The sequence below is a fragment of the Haematobia irritans genome, chromosome 1 (genome assembly GCF_050003625.1).
Source record: "Haematobia irritans isolate KBUSLIRL chromosome 1, ASM5000362v1, whole genome shotgun sequence".
Taxonomy (NCBI): Eukaryota; Metazoa; Arthropoda; class Insecta; order Diptera; family Muscidae; genus Haematobia; species Haematobia irritans.
The window spans coordinates 222,083,104-222,101,612 of record NC_134397.1 but is presented as its reverse complement, the minus strand read 5'-3'; the positions used below and the strand labels follow the sequence as shown (position 1 = coordinate 222,101,612).

At 31.8% G+C, this 18,509-nt stretch overlaps 1 protein-coding gene across 1 annotated transcript in view; it reads right to left on the bottom strand.

Moving 5' to 3' along the window:
- Lerp (lysosomal enzyme receptor protein) overlaps positions 1 to 18,509 on the bottom strand; it is a 393,366-nt gene that overhangs the window by 318,542 nt on the left and 56,315 nt on the right. The window contains exon 10 of the mRNA XM_075292902.1: positions 17,185 to 17,301. Within this exon, the coding sequence (XP_075149017.1) occupies positions 17,185 to 17,301 (117 nt within the window). The remainder of the gene's footprint in view (positions 1 to 17,184; positions 17,302 to 18,509) is intronic.

Below are 18,509 nucleotides of genomic sequence, written 5' to 3'. Positions count from 1 at the left end.
GCCTTAATGATACAGCCGTACATACACTTTTTTATACACAGATGGCCTTGACCTTGTCATGGCATTTGCTCATAGTACACACTTGCTTATCGTCGCTATTTTAACATCATGTGATATAAAGATGTCTGGACATAACAGCATCAAGTCATATTAAGGATGGACTCTCGTAAAAAAAAAAAAGAAAATTGCTAACTTAAATTTATACCCAGGGTGCCTGGCCACCATTGGCTGATGGTTCATTTTTTATTTGTAACACCATCGTAGAAACAAAAGTATAGAGAACAAAACTCAAAAAACATTTTGACTTGGGTGTTGTAACGAAGAACAATAATTTAAGCAATTTTTTTCCTCCATTTTCATTCTCCAAGTTCTCTAACAAATTGAAACTTTTGCCTTGGCAACAAAACTTTGCCCTGCTCATACATTAATAGCAAAGTTTAACATTAAATGATGCAGTGCAGTGTCTTATTCACATACGCATCAGAACCACTGAGGGCAATAATGGTATAACTGTGAAAATTAGTCAATAACTTTAAATATTCACTAAATTTCATTTTATAGAAAATTTGGTTTAATGTTATTTCTATAGAAAATTCTGTGGACTTTTTTGCTACACCGAAAAAAAATGAACTGTTTTATAGGAAGAATGAACTATCAAGCACGAAACTTGAACTAAATGTTCCAATCTCCAAATTTTGAGATTGTTGTGTTGTTAAAACCAGGACATTTTAATGCCCTGTTGTACTTTTTAACTGCAGTTCACGAAATTGAGATGATGTAATTTCGTGAACTGTAGAAGAAAAATTAACTAAAAGTAAAGAAGAAAATCATTGGGGCCATGTCATGACCATTTTAACCACACAGTAGGTTAGGTGATGTTAGGTTGCAGCCCGATGTATCAGGCTCACTTAGACTATTCAGTCCATTGTGATACCACATTGGTGAACTTCTCTCTTCATTCTTCACATTAGTTCATTCTTACTATTTTTGGGAATCGTACGAAAATTTTCATTTGTTTCAGTTCATATTGAACTTATGTGTACGGTCAATGAACTTTATACTCACGTTTAGTTCATAAAATTTTTGAGACATACTTAAAAAAAATAAGATTTCGTTAAGCTGTGGAAAATTTCGATAACAATAATAAAATTTAATACAAGCAAATAATTTTTTTTCCAATAAAAATAAGTTAAATTTAGCGTTAGTATAGAAATAAAATTTTGCAAAATAACATTTGGTAACTTTTTTTGTAAAATTTTATAGTTTTAATTGTGCATTACAAATAATTGATTACAAATTTAATTAATTTAATTAGCAAATTTCAATTAATTGTTAAATTGATTCAATTAAAAATATAATTGGTGTTCATTGCAAAACTCAATTAATTTTTTTTTTTGTTAAAAAGGTAACTATTTGCACTTACTTTCTTGAATTGACTTAGTGTTTTTAGTTTGATTAACATTGTTTGAAATAAATGATTAATTAAAAATTTAAATATGTCCATAAATTTTTCTCACTGACATAGTCTTTCGAATTAAATTTTAATTAAAAATTCGAATTAAGTTTTTGATTAAAAATTTTAAAATTATCAATCATTGACTTAATTAACTTTATACTCACGTTTAGTTCATAACATTTTTGGGACATACTTAAAAAAAATAAGATTTCGTTAAGCTGTGGAAAATTTCGATAACAATAATAAAATTTAACTACAAGCAAATAATTTTCTACTGAAATTTTTTTCTGTGTATAGAAAATTTTTTTGCCATAGAAAATCTGTCGACATTTTTTTTGCTGAAAAAAATCGTTGAATTTTTCGCTATAGAACATTTCGTCTAAATTCTTTTGCTATAGAAAATTTCTTCGATTTTATTATATGTTGCTATAGAAAATTTCTGCGAAATTTTATTTTAAGGAAACTTTTGTTGAGATTTTATTTTTAAAAAAATGTTTGTTTAAATTTGGCTATTATAGAAAATTTCGTTATATTTTTTTTGTTATAGAAAATATTGTCAACGCCAACGCCAATGCAACTAACAGGTGCCTGATAAGTCCCCGGTCTGACGCTAGTATTAAATGCATATTATTTTTATATAGTACCAACCAAATGATTCAAATGATTCGTGTCAAAATTTGACGTCTGTAAGTCAATTAGATTGTGAGATAGAGCGTCTTTTGTGAAGCAACTTTTGTTATTGTGAAAAAATGGAAAAAAAAGGAATTTCGTGTTTTGATAAAATACTGTTTTATGAAGGGAAAAAATACGGTGGAAGCAAAAACTTGGCTTGATAATGAGTTTCCGGACTCTGCCCCAGGGAAATCAACAATAATTGAGTGGTATGCAAAATTCAAGCGTGGTGAAATGAGCACGGAGGACGGTGAACGCAGTGGACGCCCGAAAGAGGTGGTTGCCGTCGAAAATATCAAAAAAATCTACAAAATGATTTTGAATGACGGTAAAATGAAGTTGATCGAGATAGCAGAGGCCTTAAAGATATCAAAGGAACGTGTTGGTCATATCATTCATCAATATTTGGATATGCGGAAGCTCTGTGCAAAATGGGTGCCGCGCGAGCTCACATTTGACCAAAAACAACAAAGTGTTTATGATTCTGAGCGGTGTTTGCAGATGTTAACTCGTAATACACCCCAGTTTTTCCGTCGATATGTGACAATGGATGAAACATGGCTCCATCACTACACTCCTGAGTCCAATCGACAGTCGACTGAGTGGACAGCGACCGGTGAACCGTCTCCGAAGCGTTATTGGAGCGTTTGAAGGTCGAAATCGCGGCAAAACGGCCCCATATGAAGAAGAAAAAAGTGTTGTTCCACCAAGACAACGCACCGTGCCACAAGTCATTGAGAACGATGGCAAAAATTCATGAATTGGGCTTCGAATTGCTTCCCCACCCACCGTATTCTCCAAATCTGGCCCCCAGCGACTTTTTTTGTTCTCAGACCTCAAAAGAGGATGCTCGCAGGGAAAAAATTTGGCTGCAATGAAGAGGTGATCGCCGAAACTGCGGCCTATTTTGAGGCAAAACCGAAGGAGTACTACCAAAATTGTATCAAAAAATTTGAAGGTCGCTATAATCGTTGTATCGCTCTTCAAGGGAACTATGTTGAATAATAAAAACGAATTTTGACAAAAAAATGTGTTTTTCTTTGTTAAACCGGGGACTTATCCGCCAACCTGTTACATTTCGTTGCATTTTTTGCTATAGAAAATTACAGCGAAATTTTTCTGCTATAAGAATTTTCGTCGAAAGTTTAGTTTTAAAGAAATTTTTTAAATTTTATTTTTAAAGAAAATTTTTTTAAATTTTATTTTTAAAGAAAATTTTATTGAAATTTGATTATTATGGAAAACTTCGTCGAAATTTTTTTTTGCTATAGAAAATATCGTCAATGCAACGAAATTTCTTTGCATTTTTATTTTTTTTTGCTATAGAAAATTTCTTCGAAATTGTTAGAATAGAAAATTTCAATGAAATTTTTCTGCTATAAAAAATTTCGTCGAAATTTTATTTTTAAAACTTCGGCGAAATTTTATTTTTAAAGAAACTTGTTATTTTAAAAAAAAATGTTAAGGAGATTTTATTGAAATTTTATTTTTAAAGAAAATTTTATTTAAATTTGATTATTATAGAAAATTTCTATAGAAAATATCGTCAATCGTTGCATGTTTTTTTGCTATAAAAAATTTCTTCGAAAGTGTTTGCTATAGATAATTTCAGTGAAATTTTCTGCTATAGAAAATTCCGACGAAATTTTAGTTTTATTGAAAATTTTGTCGAAATTTGTTGTTGATTATTATAGAAAATTTCGTCGAAATTTGTTTCTATCAAAATTTTATTTTATAAAAAATTTCGTTTTTTTTTGTTTTTTTTTTTTTTGCTACAGAAAATTTTGTCGATTTTTTTTTTGCTATAAAAATTGCTATAGAAAATTTTTTATAAAAATTGAAACGAACTTTTAGTTTTATAGAAAAATTTTCAACGAAATTTGATTTCTATAGAAAATTTCATCAAAATTTTATTTTTATTGAAAATTTCAACGAAATTTTATTTTTATAGAAAATTTCGTCAAAATTGTATTTCTATAGAAAATTTCATCGAAATTTTATTGCTATAGAAAATTTCGTCAAAGTTTTATTTCTATAGAAAATTTTGTCAAAATTTATTTCTATAAAAAATATCATGGAAATCTGTATTATATAGACAATATCGTCGTTTTTTATTTCTATAAAAATTTCATGGAAATTTTATTTCTATAGAAAATTTTAATGGAAATTTGTTATCTATAGACAATAAAGGGTGATACGGTCTGGTCAATATAAACTTGACGTATTTCTTTCAATTTTGCATTTAAAAAACCTGAACACCCCTCATTTTGACGGTGTGTGTGTGTGTAGAATATTGCTCCTATTTTGATTTTGGAATTCACTCTTCAGTTGTCAAAATGCCGTCCAAGCAAGAAGAGCAGCGTATCAAAATTTTCGCATCGCGAAAATCCGAGCTACTCGCACGCAAAGCTGGCAAAATCGCTAAAAGTTGCCAAATCAACCGTTACAAATGTAATTAAAGTGTTTGGGGAACGTTTGTCGACAGCCAGGAAGTCTGGATCGGGGGGAAATCGAAAACCGGAAGCCGCTGAGACGACAAAGAGAGTTGCCAGTAGTTTCAAGCGAAACCCTAACCTCTCTCTCCGAGATGCCGCAAATAAGCTGGGTGTATCGTCTACAACCGTAGTGACTCCAAATCGCGATGATAAACAAAATACGACGGCCAAAGCGCGATACCGGAGGCTGTACACGACGATGCTGACGAAGTTTGACTGCGTGGTAATGGACGACGAAACCTACGTCAAAGCCGACTACAAGCAGCTTCCGGGACAGGAGTTTTATACGGCAAAAGGAAGGGGAAAGGTAGCATATATTTTCAAGCACATAAAACTGTCAAAGTTCGCAAAGAAATATCTGGTTTGGCAAGCCATCTGTACCTGTGGCTTGAAAAGCAGCATTTTCATAGCATCCGGGACTGTCAACCAAGAAATTTACGTGAAAGAGTGTTTGAATAAACGTCTGCTGCCTTTCCTGAAGAAACACGGTTGTTCCGTACTGTTTTGGCCGGATTTGGCATCTTGCCATTACGGTAAAAAGGCCATGGAGTGGTACGCCGCCAACAACGTGCAGGTGGTTCCCAAGGACAAGAACCCTCCCAACACGCCAGAGCTCCGCCCAATTGAGAAATACTGGGCTATTGTCAAGCGGAACCTAAAGAAGACCAAAAAACTGCTAAGGACGACCAGCAGTTCAAGGCAAACTGGCTTTCTGCGGCGAAGAAGGTGGACAAGGTGGCTGTACAAAATCTGATGGCAGGTGTCAAGCGTGAGGCCCGGCAATTCGGATTTGGAAAAGCGAAAGCCTAACTGAATATTTTTCCTGAATTTTATACTAATTGAATTTGAAAAAGAACTTTAATTAGATTTTTTTAAATAAACGATTTCACCGATTTACACGCGTTTTCCCTTGACCAAATTTTGACCGTATCACCCTTTATCATCGAAATTTTACTTTTATAGAAAATTTTGTCAAAAATTTATTTTGATAGAAAATTTCGTCGAAATTTTATTTTCATGGAAAATTTATTTCTATAGACAATTTCATGGGAATTTGTTATATATAGACAATATCGTCGAAATTTTATTTTTATAGAAAATTTTGACAAAAATTTATTTTAATAGAAAATTTCGTCGAAATTTTATTTTGATAGAATTTTTTTAGAAAATTTCGTCAAAATTGCATTTCTAAAGAATAAATGTGCATAATTTTCTACAGAAAATTATGCACATTTAATTTCTATAGAAAATTTCGTCTGATAAGTCCGATTGAAACAGCACGGTTAGCGGTTGATTCAAGACTGACTCTCTTTATTATTATCATAGAGTACTATACCTTAACATAACTCTTATGCTTGAAGCGTAACTTATAAACATACATACATAACATTCCTTTCCACTTAGTTTTGAAGTATATATACACATATAAACAGAACATATTTACAACTATATAATAATAATAATCATTTAACTATATGATGATAACAATAATATAATTAACAACGGATACAACAATAATAATAATAACATTTGAAAGTATAAATTTCTCACATTATATTCATTTTAGTGAATGTAATAGAGCTATAAATACAAACGGTATTGTTAAATAAAGAATGCTATCAATCGTCTTCCAAATCGCATCTCTTTTGTTTTAGTCGAGATGACCTACGAAGAATAACCCCGCTATCGTCCCCTTCTGATCGCTTTCTCTTTCTCTCATTCTCACTCTCTTCGTCTACGCAGTGTAATGGAACATATTGAACTGTCTTATGTTTGGCTCTTCTAAGTTGGGATATATGTGCACTGCGATGATAGCCATTAACATTAACAATGTACATGACCTTTCCCAAACTCCGAACAACAATCCCCGGAACCCATTTGATGTCAGTGTTAGTACTTAATTTATAATAAACATGTTCTCCAGTTTTTAGTTTAGGTAACATTTTGTCTTTTTTATTGTCGACTCTTGCTTGACTGAGGTCTGTTTCATATTTTCTTTTGGATACCAAATTAGTGTTTTGGAGATCACGGGAATCCGGCCATGGAACTACGTGCTTCTTAAATGAGAATATCAGATCATTAGGACTTTCTTTGGTTACAGTCGATGGTGTTGATCTGTATTTTAAGAGAAAATTAGATACAATTGTGCTTAGAGGTAGCGAAGAAGTTTTTGGGTCAATGCAATATTTCTTCAAATAAGTCTTAACAGTTTGGACCGACCTTTCGGCAATGCCGTTAGATTGAGGATGATATGGTGGACTTTTTAAACATTTGATGTCATTATCTGAACAAAATTTTATAAAACCTTCAGAGTTAAATGGGGGACCGTTGTCCGACACTATAGTTCGAGGGCAACCAAAATATGCAAAAATTTCCCTCAATTTCGACACTAAACTTTCCAAATTTGTACTAGTCATTTCCTTTATATCCAACCATTTGCTATAAGCATCCACAACTAACAAAAAATTCTTGTTTCTGAAATGAAAGAAATCCATGTGAATTCTATCGAAAAAGTGGGTGGATTTGGGCCAACTACTAACAGAAGATGAGATCGGTTTTGAGAGCATAACTTGACATGTGTCACACTGTGAAATATATTCTTCTATGTCACGGTCTATGCCTGGCCACCATACATATCTCTTTGCAATTAATTTCGTTTTCACAATTCCAATATGTGATTCATGTATGGTACTCAAAACATTCGATCTCATTATGGTTGGTATTATCAGTCGATAACCGTACCATAAACATCCATCATGTATGCTTAGGGAATGTCTCTTATTGTAAAAGCATTTCAAAGAGAGTGGTACTGGGAATAACCAACCATCCAGTAGCATCCTCTTTACATTTGTCAAGATCTCATCTCTTCGTGTCTCCAACTCAACCCGATCTATTCGTATGTTATTAACATGGAAGTCCTCAATAAGATTTATCGATTCCTCACCCTCACCTGTTGTCTCACCTATGGGCAGGCGGGAAAGGCCATCAGCGTTCGTCATTATACTAGATCTTTTGTATTCAATTCTGTAATCATACATACTTAATATAACTGACCATCTCACCAACCTGCCCACGGTTATTGCCGATGTAGCCTTCGTCGGGTTAAATATTTCTCTGAGCGGTTGATGGTCCGTTTGTATAACAAACGGCCTTCCATAAATGTATTTATGAAATTTCTTAACTGCAAATATTATCGCCAAAGCCTCTCTATGTAATTGGGAATAGTTTTGTTCTGCCTTTGTTAATGTGCTCGAAGCAAATAATACTGGTCTGTTAACACCATCGATAACATGCGACAAAACTGCTCCCAATCCATAGGGGCTAGCGTCGCATTGTATAACTATAGGTTTTTCCGCATCATAAAGAACTAAAACATTATTGTTCTGAAGCAAGTATTTACTTCTATTGAAACATTCTTCGCATTCCCTTGACCATTTAAATTCTCTTCCCTTCCTAGTCAACTCATATAAAGGGCTCAATTCAGCGGATAAATTAGGAATAAAATGGGTATAATAATTCAGAAACCCCAAATAAGAACGCAACTTTGTGAGCGTATCAGGCCTAGGTGCATTCAACAGTGCTTCAAGCTTCCCAATGCCAGGAGAAATGCGCCCTTCTGAAATTGAATGCCCAAGGAAATCAATCTGCCTTTTGAAAAACTGGCACTTGTTTAAATTAATTTTGACATTGTGCTCTTTGAGTCTGATCAACACCTTACCGAGATTTCCTTTACATTCCTCATAAGATGATCCCCCTACAATTATGTCGTCCAAATAACATTGAGTCTTATTAATTCCATGCAAAATGGTATCCATAATAGACTGGAAAATAGCAGGAGCGCTCTTAACACCAAAAACCAATCTTCTATAGCGGAACAAACCCTTGTGTGTGTTTATAGTTAGGTATTCCTGGGACTGCTCTGAAACCTCTATCTGTTGATATGCTCCCTCCAAATCTAAAACACAAAAGTAAATGCAACCCGAAAGATGAGCAAAAATATCATCACACCTTGGTAGTGGATAGTGGTCCGTATCAATAAAACGATTTATCGTAACTTTACAGTCAACACATATTCTTATCTGTCCGCTTGTTTTCTGTACCGCTACTATTGGCGATGCCCACCTACTGTACCTCACAGGGTATATAATATCTTCACGCTTTAATCTATCAAGCTCCTCTTCAATTTTATCCCTAAGACCAAAGGGGACGGTGTAAGATTTAAAAAAAATAGGCACTGCATTTTCTCTAAGCACTATATCTGCTTTAAACTGTTTAATGGGACCACCACAATTAGTATTTAAAACACCATCGAATGTTTTCAAAAGTGAAGTCATATTCTCATTCTCTCCAAAATGTATGGAGTTTACACCACAGCCAAACGAACTTCTCCATTCCGGAATCAATTTATCCAACCATGAACGACCCATTAAAGGAACAAAATTGCGAGAACTATTAATAATAAAAAGTTCTAATGGGATTTCTATTTGTTTGTTTTCAGTTCTCACAGAAACAACAATGAAACCCACCACACTAACATTCTCCCCAGAGACTACTTTTAATTCTCTCTTAGTTGAGTGCAACTCCCACTCCGAAAACAATAATTTGTATGTATCCATAGATATTACTGATGCACAAGCACCAGTGTCAATTTCCATTCGGAGAAGAATGTCATTACAAAAAACACTAACAATCAGAGCGGGATCATTTCCACTCAGAACATTTAAATAGCCTAATTCCGAACTCATATTACACAAAACTGATTCTTGAGTGTTGTTATCCCTCTCATTCGCACTACACTCATCATATACATTACTAATATAATCTCTACCGTTGTTCCGATTACCACTGTTTCTATAAACTACATGCTTATTTGACGTTTGCTTACCACTAAATATGTTTTTCTTATATAAATTACAAAACTTTTGAATATGACCAAACCGACCACAAAAATAGCACTGCAATCTTCGTCTATTTGATGCATCCATTTTTTCGTCTCGATTCTTTTTGCCACCAACGTTGTTTATGTAGACTGCTTCCACTTCATTTCCCATATTTCTGACCTCTATTTCTAGCATTTCCATATTTAAGGCGGCTTCACATGTTGCTTCGAATGTTGGTTTACACAGGTCAATCAACTTCGCTTGAATATTCTTGTTGCGGATTCCCATTAGCAAACGATCTTTTAAAGCCTCTTCAAGAAAACTGCCGTAGCAACAAGTTGTTGCTAGACCTTTAATTGTGATTATGTATTCTTGAATAGTTTCCTCAGGAAGTTGATTCCTGTTTAGAAATTTAAAGCGTTCTGCTGTCACATTTGTTTTACGCAGAAAATGCTTTCGGAGCTTTTCTACTAACTCTTCATACAAAAACTGCTCAGGAACTTTTGGTGCCGCCAGTGTTTTAATAATTTTATATAAATCGGCACCTCCCGTGCTAATCAGAAAAGACACTTTGCAGGCGTTATCTGTCACCTTGTTCAATTTTAATAAATGGGCCATGCGATCGATGTAACAATCGAAATCTTCCCCAATATTAAAATACTCAATTTGGCCAAAAAATGTCATTGTTGTTAATATAGTTTTGCACACGTGGAATCGTTTTTTCTTCGTCGCCAATGATAAGTCCGATTGAAACAGCACGGTTAGCGGTTGATTCAAGACTGACTCTCTTTATTATTATCATAGAGTACTATACCTTAACATAACTCTTATGCTTGAAGCGTAACTTATAAACATACATACATAACATCGTCAAAATGTCTTGCTTTAGAAATTGTCAAATTTTTTAGCCAAAGAATATTTCGTCAACATTTTTTCTTTAGAAAATTTCGCCAGTTTTTGTAGAAAACTTCGTCGAAATTTTAGTTTCATAGTGAATTTCGTCGAAATTTTATTTTTATAGAAAATTATGTCAATTTTTTCTTTGCTTTAGAAAATTTCATCCTTGCAATTTTTTTGCTATAGAAAATTTGGATGAAATTTTATTTCTATAGAAAATTTAAACGAAATTCTTTTTCTGTAGAAAATTCCACTACAATATTATTTTTAAAGAAAAATTTGTCGAAATTTTGTTTTTCCTAAAAATGTCATCGAAATTTTATTGCTATAGAAAACTTCGTCAAAATTTTATTTCAACGAAATTTGATTTCTATAAAAAAATTTCATCGAAATTTTATTGCCATAGAAAATTTCGTCAAAATTTTATTTCTATAGAAAATTTTGTCTAAATTTTATTTCTATAGAAAATTTTGGCAAAATTTTATTTCTATAGAAAATTTCGTCAAAATTTTATTTCTATAGAAAATTTCGTCAAAATTTCATTTCTATAAAAAATATCATGGAAATTTGTTTTCTATAGACAATATCGTCGAAATTTTATTTCTATAAAAAAAATTCATGGAAATTTTATTTCTATAGACAATGTCATGGGAATTTATTATATATAGACAATATCGTCGAAATTTTATTTTTATAGAAAATTTGTCAAAAATTTATTTTGATAGAAAATTTCGTCGAAATTTTATTTTGATAGAATTTTTTTAGATAATTTCGTCGAAATTTTATTTCTATAAAAAATTTCATGTAGACATTATTTCTATAGAAAACTATGCACATTTAATTTCTATAGAAAATTTCGTCAAAATGTTTTGCTTTAGAAATTGTCGTCAATTTTTTTAGCTATAGAAAATTTCGTCAACATTTTATTTTTGTAAAAAAAATTTTATTTTTGTAGAAAATTTCGTCGAAATTTTAGTTTCATAGTAAATTTCGTCGAAAGTTTATTTTTATAGACATTTTAGTTTTATTTCTATAGAAAATTTCATGTAGACATTATTTCTATAGAGAGTTATGCACATTTAATTTCTATAGAAAATTTCGTCAAAATGTTTTGCTTTAGAAATTGTCGTCAAATTTTTTAGCTATAGAAAATTTCGTCAACATTTTTTCTTTAGAAAATTTCGCCAATTTTTGTAGAAAATTTCGTCGAAATTTTAGTTTCATAGTAAATTTCGTCGAAATTTTAGTTTCATAGTAAATTTTGTCGAAATTTTATTTTTATAGAAAATTTTGTCAATTTTTTCTTTGCATCTCAATTTATTTTCCTAGAGAAAATTTCCTTGCAATTTTTTTGCTATAGAAAATTTGGATGAAATTGTTTTTCTATAGAAAATTTAAACAAAATTCTTTTTCTGTAGAAAATTTCATTACAATATTATTTTTATAGAAAATTTCGTCGAGATAGTATTTTTACTTTGTCGAAATTTTGTTGATGTAGGAAATTTGGTTGAAATTGTATTTCTATGGAAAATTTGGTCGAAATTTTTTCCTAAAGAAAAATTCGTCGAAATTTTTTGCTATAGAAAAAATCGTTAAAATTTGTTGCTTAGGAAATTTTGTCGAAGTTTTTATTATAGAAACATTTGCCGATTTTTTTTTTTTGCTATAAAAATTTTGTCAAAATTTTTTGGCTATACAAAATTTTGTCGAAATTTTTTTGCTATAGAAAATTTCGTCAAAATTTTATTTCTATAGAAAATTTCGTCGAAATTTTATTGCTATAGAAAATTTCGTTGAAATTTTTTTTATAGAAAACTTGTTTGTATATTTTGTTTCTATAGAAAATTTCATCTAGATTTTATTTTTATAGAAAATTTCGTAGAACTAGTATTTTTGTAGAAAATTTGGTTGAAATTTTATTTTTATAGAAAATTTTATTTTTCTAGAAAACTTATTTCTATACAAAATAACACCAACATTTAGTTTTTCCCAATTTTGGAATTGTAAAAGAAGAATAAGAAGAATAATTTTCCAGGACCATCATACTTTTTAAAGTTATTTTTGTTTTGTTTTTTTCACCGTTCCCTACACGTTGTTAGCACTACCAATAGGAAAAGAAAAAGGGATTTCCAAAAAAACAGCACAAATCCGAATTTCTGCAACTCAGCAAAAACAATAGTGTCGTAAAAACCAAACAACACGACTCCACCATACCATCAAGAAAACAGAATAAAATATTTCTTCTGTCACAAAAGTATTTTACTTTGGAATATATGGAGATGGAAACACCAAAACTTCTCTCTACAGCACTTAAGTTTAAGTAGACATTACGTTTTGTGTCTCTGGCGTGTGATATATCCGTTTCCGCTAGAGGACATACAGTCACTTGGTGTCATTGGTGGGACTAAAATATAATGACAATGATTTCCAAAAGTTAACATTGTGGGAATTTGCGGAAATGTAGTATATGCCTGGTTCTTTGTTGGTCAAAATAATGGAGATGAATTTTTCGTAACATGCAATTGGAGTTAGGATTTTATATTGTTTCCACCCTTACAATTTCGAAAAATTTAATTTAATTCATAAATTCCTTAGGTAGATTATTTTTTTTTTTTGAATTTTTAATTTTATAAAATGTTTAATAGCTGAATATCATCAAATTGTTCTATGCATTAGGGCTTAGATTTCTAAAAATTGACACAAAATGTATCAAAGATTGACATTTGCTTGAAATTTGCAGTTCAGAGTAGGTTACTCATGACCCACCACATCGATATTATGAGTGCTAAAAATTGGACTTGTTTTGGCCGTTGTCGTTAACACATTTTTAAAGGACTTAGAAAGCACGTAAGGGTAAAAGCTGAAAAAAAAAACAATAAATTAAAATTTGTTTCCTAGTATCAAGTACGCGAGACCCTAATTTAAAATAGAATTATGTCTTAAATGTATCCTTACATAAATTATCCGTTTCTTTGGCTCGGAATTAATACCAAAATCATTAGTGTAAAGACAAAATCTTTGAAACGGGGCATGCTTTTTTCAGTGTATAGCGTCAAAAATCTCAAAGCTTTACGATAGAGCTATCAGTTGGCAGATTGCAACACTAGGGTTACCCTATCCCACGAAGTGTATACATTGACATTTTTCACAAAATCCCCGCATTTTAAATTTTTCTATCGATATAGGAAAAATTATTTTTTCAAAATCTTTAATTAATATCCTAATTAATAATTTCGATCCCAATCTTCTTCAGCACGGTTGCACAGTTGGTCGAATTCTACCAAAACAGGTCGATTTTTACAGTTTGGTAGAATTCTTAAGAGATACTTCAATTTCTATAGAAATAAAATTTTGAAGACAATTTCTACACTGAAAAAATATGAACGTGATATTAACCCTTAAATGCACAAGATCGCCGATTCCTCCGAAAACAAAATACCACAAAATACCATGCATACCACATTTTTTTACAAAACCTATGTTTTTTTTTTTTTTTTTTTTTTTGAAAAAAATACTGGTTGTATATTAAACAAGTATATATGGCCGTAAGTTCGTCCAGGCCGAATCTTATGTACCCTCCACCATGGATTGCATAGAATCCTCTACTAAAGACTGTCATCCACAATCGAATTACTTGGGTTGCGGTAACACTTGCCGATGACAAGGTATCTTAAAACTTCTTAACACCTTCTTCTAAATTGTAAGTTAGTCCGTACGGGGTATATATTAAAAAAGGCCGATTAAATACGTATATAATTTGTTTGACAAAATTTTCTATAGAAATAAAATTTTGATAAAATTTTCTATAGAAATAAAATCTTGACAAAGTTTCCTATAGAAATACAAATTTAAAAAAGTTTCCTATAGAAAGAAAATATTGACAAAATTTTCTATAGAAATAAAATATTGACAAAATTTTCTATAGAAATAAAATTTTGACAAAATTCTATATTGATATAAAATTTTGACAAAATTTTCTATAGAAATATAATTTTGACAATATTTTCTTTAGAAATTATATTTAGACAAAATTTTCTATAGAAATAAAATTTTGACAAAATTTTCTATTGATATAAAATTTTGACAAAATTTTCTATAGAAATAACATTTTGACAAAATTTTCTATAGAAATAAAATTTTGACAAAGTTTCCTATAGAAATACAATTTTGAACAAGTTTCCTATAGAAATAAAATATTGACAAAATTTTCTATAGAAATAAAATTTTGACAAAATTTTCTATAGAAATTATATTTTGACAAAATTTTCTATAGAAATAAAATTTTGACAAAATTTTCTACAGAAATACAATTTTTACAAATTTTCTATAGAAATAAAATTTAGACAAAATTTTCTATAGAAATAAAATTTTGACAAAATTTTCTATAGAAATAAAGTCTTGGCAAAATTTTCTATAGAAATAAAATTTTGACAACATTTTCTATATATATAAAATTTTAGCAAAATTTTCTATAGAAATAAAATTTTGACAAAATTTTATATAGATATTAAATTTTGACAAAATTTTCTTAGAAATGAAATTTTGACAAAATTTTGTATAATTAGATATTAAATTTTGACAAAATTTTCTTAGAAATGAAATTTTGACAAAATTTTCTATAGAAATAAAATGTTGACAAAATTTTCTATAGAAATAAAATGTTAGTGCTAACATATGGTAGAGACCATATATTAGCACCACGAACCAATTTTCAACCGGATCGGGTGAATTTTGCTCCGCCAAGATGCTCCTGAGGTCAAATTTAGGGATAGATTTATATGGGGCTATATATAATTATGAACCGATATGGACCAATTTTTATGTGATTGGGGATCGGCTATATATAAAGGGTGATACGGTCAAAATTTGGTCAATATAAACTTGACGTATTTCTTTCAATTTTGCATTTAAAAAACCTGAACATACCTCATTTTGAAGGTGTGTGTGTGTGTAGACGGTTGCTCCTATTTTGATTTTGGAACTCACTCTTCAGTTGTCAAAATTTTGCTCGCGCATCGCGAAAATCCAAGCTACTCGCACGCAAAGCTGGCAAAATCGCTAAAAGTTGCCAAATCAACCGTTACAAATGTAATTAAAGTTTTTGGGGAACGTTAGACGACAGCCAGGAAGTCTGGATGGGGGGGAAATCGAAAACCGGAAGCCGCTGGGACGACAAAGAGAGTTGCCGGTAGTTTCAAGCGAAACCCTAACCTCTCTCTCCGAGATGCCGCAAATAAGCTGGGTGTATCGTCTACAACCGTGCATCGAGCCAAAAAACGAGCCGGACTATCGACTTACAAGAAGGTAGTGACTCTAAATCGCGATGATAAACAAAATACGACGGCCAAAGCGCGATCACGGAGGCTGTACAGGACGATGCTGACGAAGTTTGACTGCGTGGTAATGGACGACGAAACCTACGTCAAAGCCGACTACAAACAGCTTCCGGGACAGGAGTTTTATACGGCAAAAGGAAGGGGAAAGGTAGCAGATATTTTCAAGCACATAACACTGTCAAAGTTCGCAAAGAAATATCTGGTTTGGCAAGCCATCTGTACTTGTGGCTTGAAAAGCAGCATTTTCATAGCTTCCGGGACTGTCAACCAAGAAATTTACGTGAAAGAGTGTTTGAATAAACGTCTGCTGCCTTTCCTGAAGAAACACGGTTGTTCCGTACTATTTTGGCCGGATTTGGCATCTTGCCATTACGGTAAAAAGGCCATGGAGTGGTACGCCGCCAACAACGTGCAGGTGGTTCCCAAGGACAAGAACCCTCCCAACACGCCAGAGCTCCGCCCAATTGAGAAATACTGGGCTATTGTCAAGCGGAACCTAAAGAAGACCAAAAAAACTGCTAAGGACGACCAGCAGTTCAAGGCAAACTGGCTTTCTGCGGCGAAGAAGGTGGACAAGGTGGCTGTACAAAATCTGATGGCAGGTGTCAAGCGTGAGGCCCGGCAATTCGGATTTGGAAAAGCGAAAGCCTAACTGAATATTTTTCCTGAATTTTATACTAATTATCTTTAAATTTGTTGTCCTTTTGCATCTTGCTACAAAGCAAAAAATCGTTCAAATATAGGACATATTTTTCAACACTTTATTTTAAAGACGTTTTATACTTGAAACATAGCATTATTTCTACTGGAAGTCGAGTCTTAATTTGGAAAATAAAGTTGTCGTTAATTCGTTTTTAAAGGACTTGAAAGCATGAAAGCTGAAAAATCGAAAAATTAAAAAAATTAAATTTAAAAGCGAATTGTGTCTTAAAAATATCCTTACTTGTATTCTTCTTTGGCTTCTTTGGCTCGGAATCAATACCAACATTTTTAAAGTAAAGACAAAATATTTGAAACCGGGCATGCTTTTTTTCAGTGTACCATCACTAAAAAGGCAACCAAATGGTGATGTTTATTAATAGGAACTAAAAACGAAAAAGTATGAAAAAATCTACAGACCCTCACCATTAAGCATATTCTTGGCTAGCATTAAAAGCTTTTACACGTACACACACACTCATATGTGTAATAAATTCAATGAAAATGTGTGTGGAGTCGCACGTGTGTGAGAGGTCTTTCACATACATACGTGTGTGTGTTGATAAACGGCTTAAGGTATTAAAACCAATGCTGACCGAGAGTAAGTATTTTTAAAAGCCAATGTCTATGATATGCGTGCTGTTCCTTTTTATTATGGGACTCTGCTCGGGCACATTTTGGCTCACTTACCAGGTCAGGATTATAAATGAAAGTACAAATGTATACTACTGGTTACTGGTAACACTTACCTTTTCCTCTTCCGGTTTACCGGTGTCTTTATCAATGATGGCCATACAAGCTGCTGAACCTCCAGGACAGCCCAAAGCAAATTTGGGTACTAATGGTCGACATACATTCAGAAAGAACTGTAGACAATGTGAATTGATGTTGTTGTTGTGGTGAAGACATGAAAAAGGAAAACAAATGGAAAATGGAATAAAAAAGGATCTTATGTTGATTATAGATAGTAATTAAAAAGGATATTAGCTTTATGGATGACAAATCTATATGTGGCCACTATTTGCTTTCATGATGTGGATTATCTTTGTTTTTTTTTGGAAAACCAAACTTGCTCGAGATTTTCTAAAAAGTATTGGGGGAGGTAATTTGGTGCACGTAGCAAACTTGATGTGTTTTTGGTACCTTTGTACGAGGTTAAAAAAAGAAATTCGCTTGGCAAATTTTTAGGAAATATATAAAGCGGTGTTACTCTGAAAATTAAGCCCTTTGGTCATGGTGAAAATTTTATACAATATTTTATATTTTATAACTTTTGTTGCTTCAAGGATTCGAATGTAAAAATAAAATAAAACTAATAAAGAAATATCTTTACTAAGTATTTATGTCCACACATTTAAATTTTATTCTATTATAGTTGTTCAAACTGAGTTTTTGGTCAGTTGGTTTTTGTATGAAATAAATAAAAATAATTTATTTCATATTTTACTCAACGTTTCGTTGGTTCTTTCCAACTTCATCAGGAGTGTTTTATTGAAAATCCTACACACAAAAAATTATCACCAAAATTTTTTCAATTAAACACTTAATTGAATTTGGAAACGGATTCAATTAATATGTTAATTGATTCAATTAATTATTTAATCAAATCCGAATAAAAACCAATTAAAAAAATGATTGATATTTGTTACGTTTCCAATTAAAATATTAATTGATTCAATCAATTTGTTAATCAATTCTGAAAAAATTTTCAATTACAAACGTGTTTCAAATTTTTTCCGTTTCCAATTACACATGTGATTGATCCAATCACATTTGTGATTGAAATTGAATAATTTTGAGCAATGGAAAGAGCGAAAAGAGAACAAGAGAATTAATTCATCAATGTATGATGGAGAGATCAGTCTGTGGGAGTAACTCGTAACGAACGGTTGGGTTTTTGTGTTTCGCGTAAATTGAAAAACATGATTGGCGACATTCTGTCTGCTGCATTCAAAATGTGTGCATAAATATTTTGAACGCAACAACAAATCATAGCAAAGGGTTGAAATAAATAAAGTGTGCAACAACAAACGACCACGTGGTAAAGGTTTGAAAAAAATATATGAGAGAACGC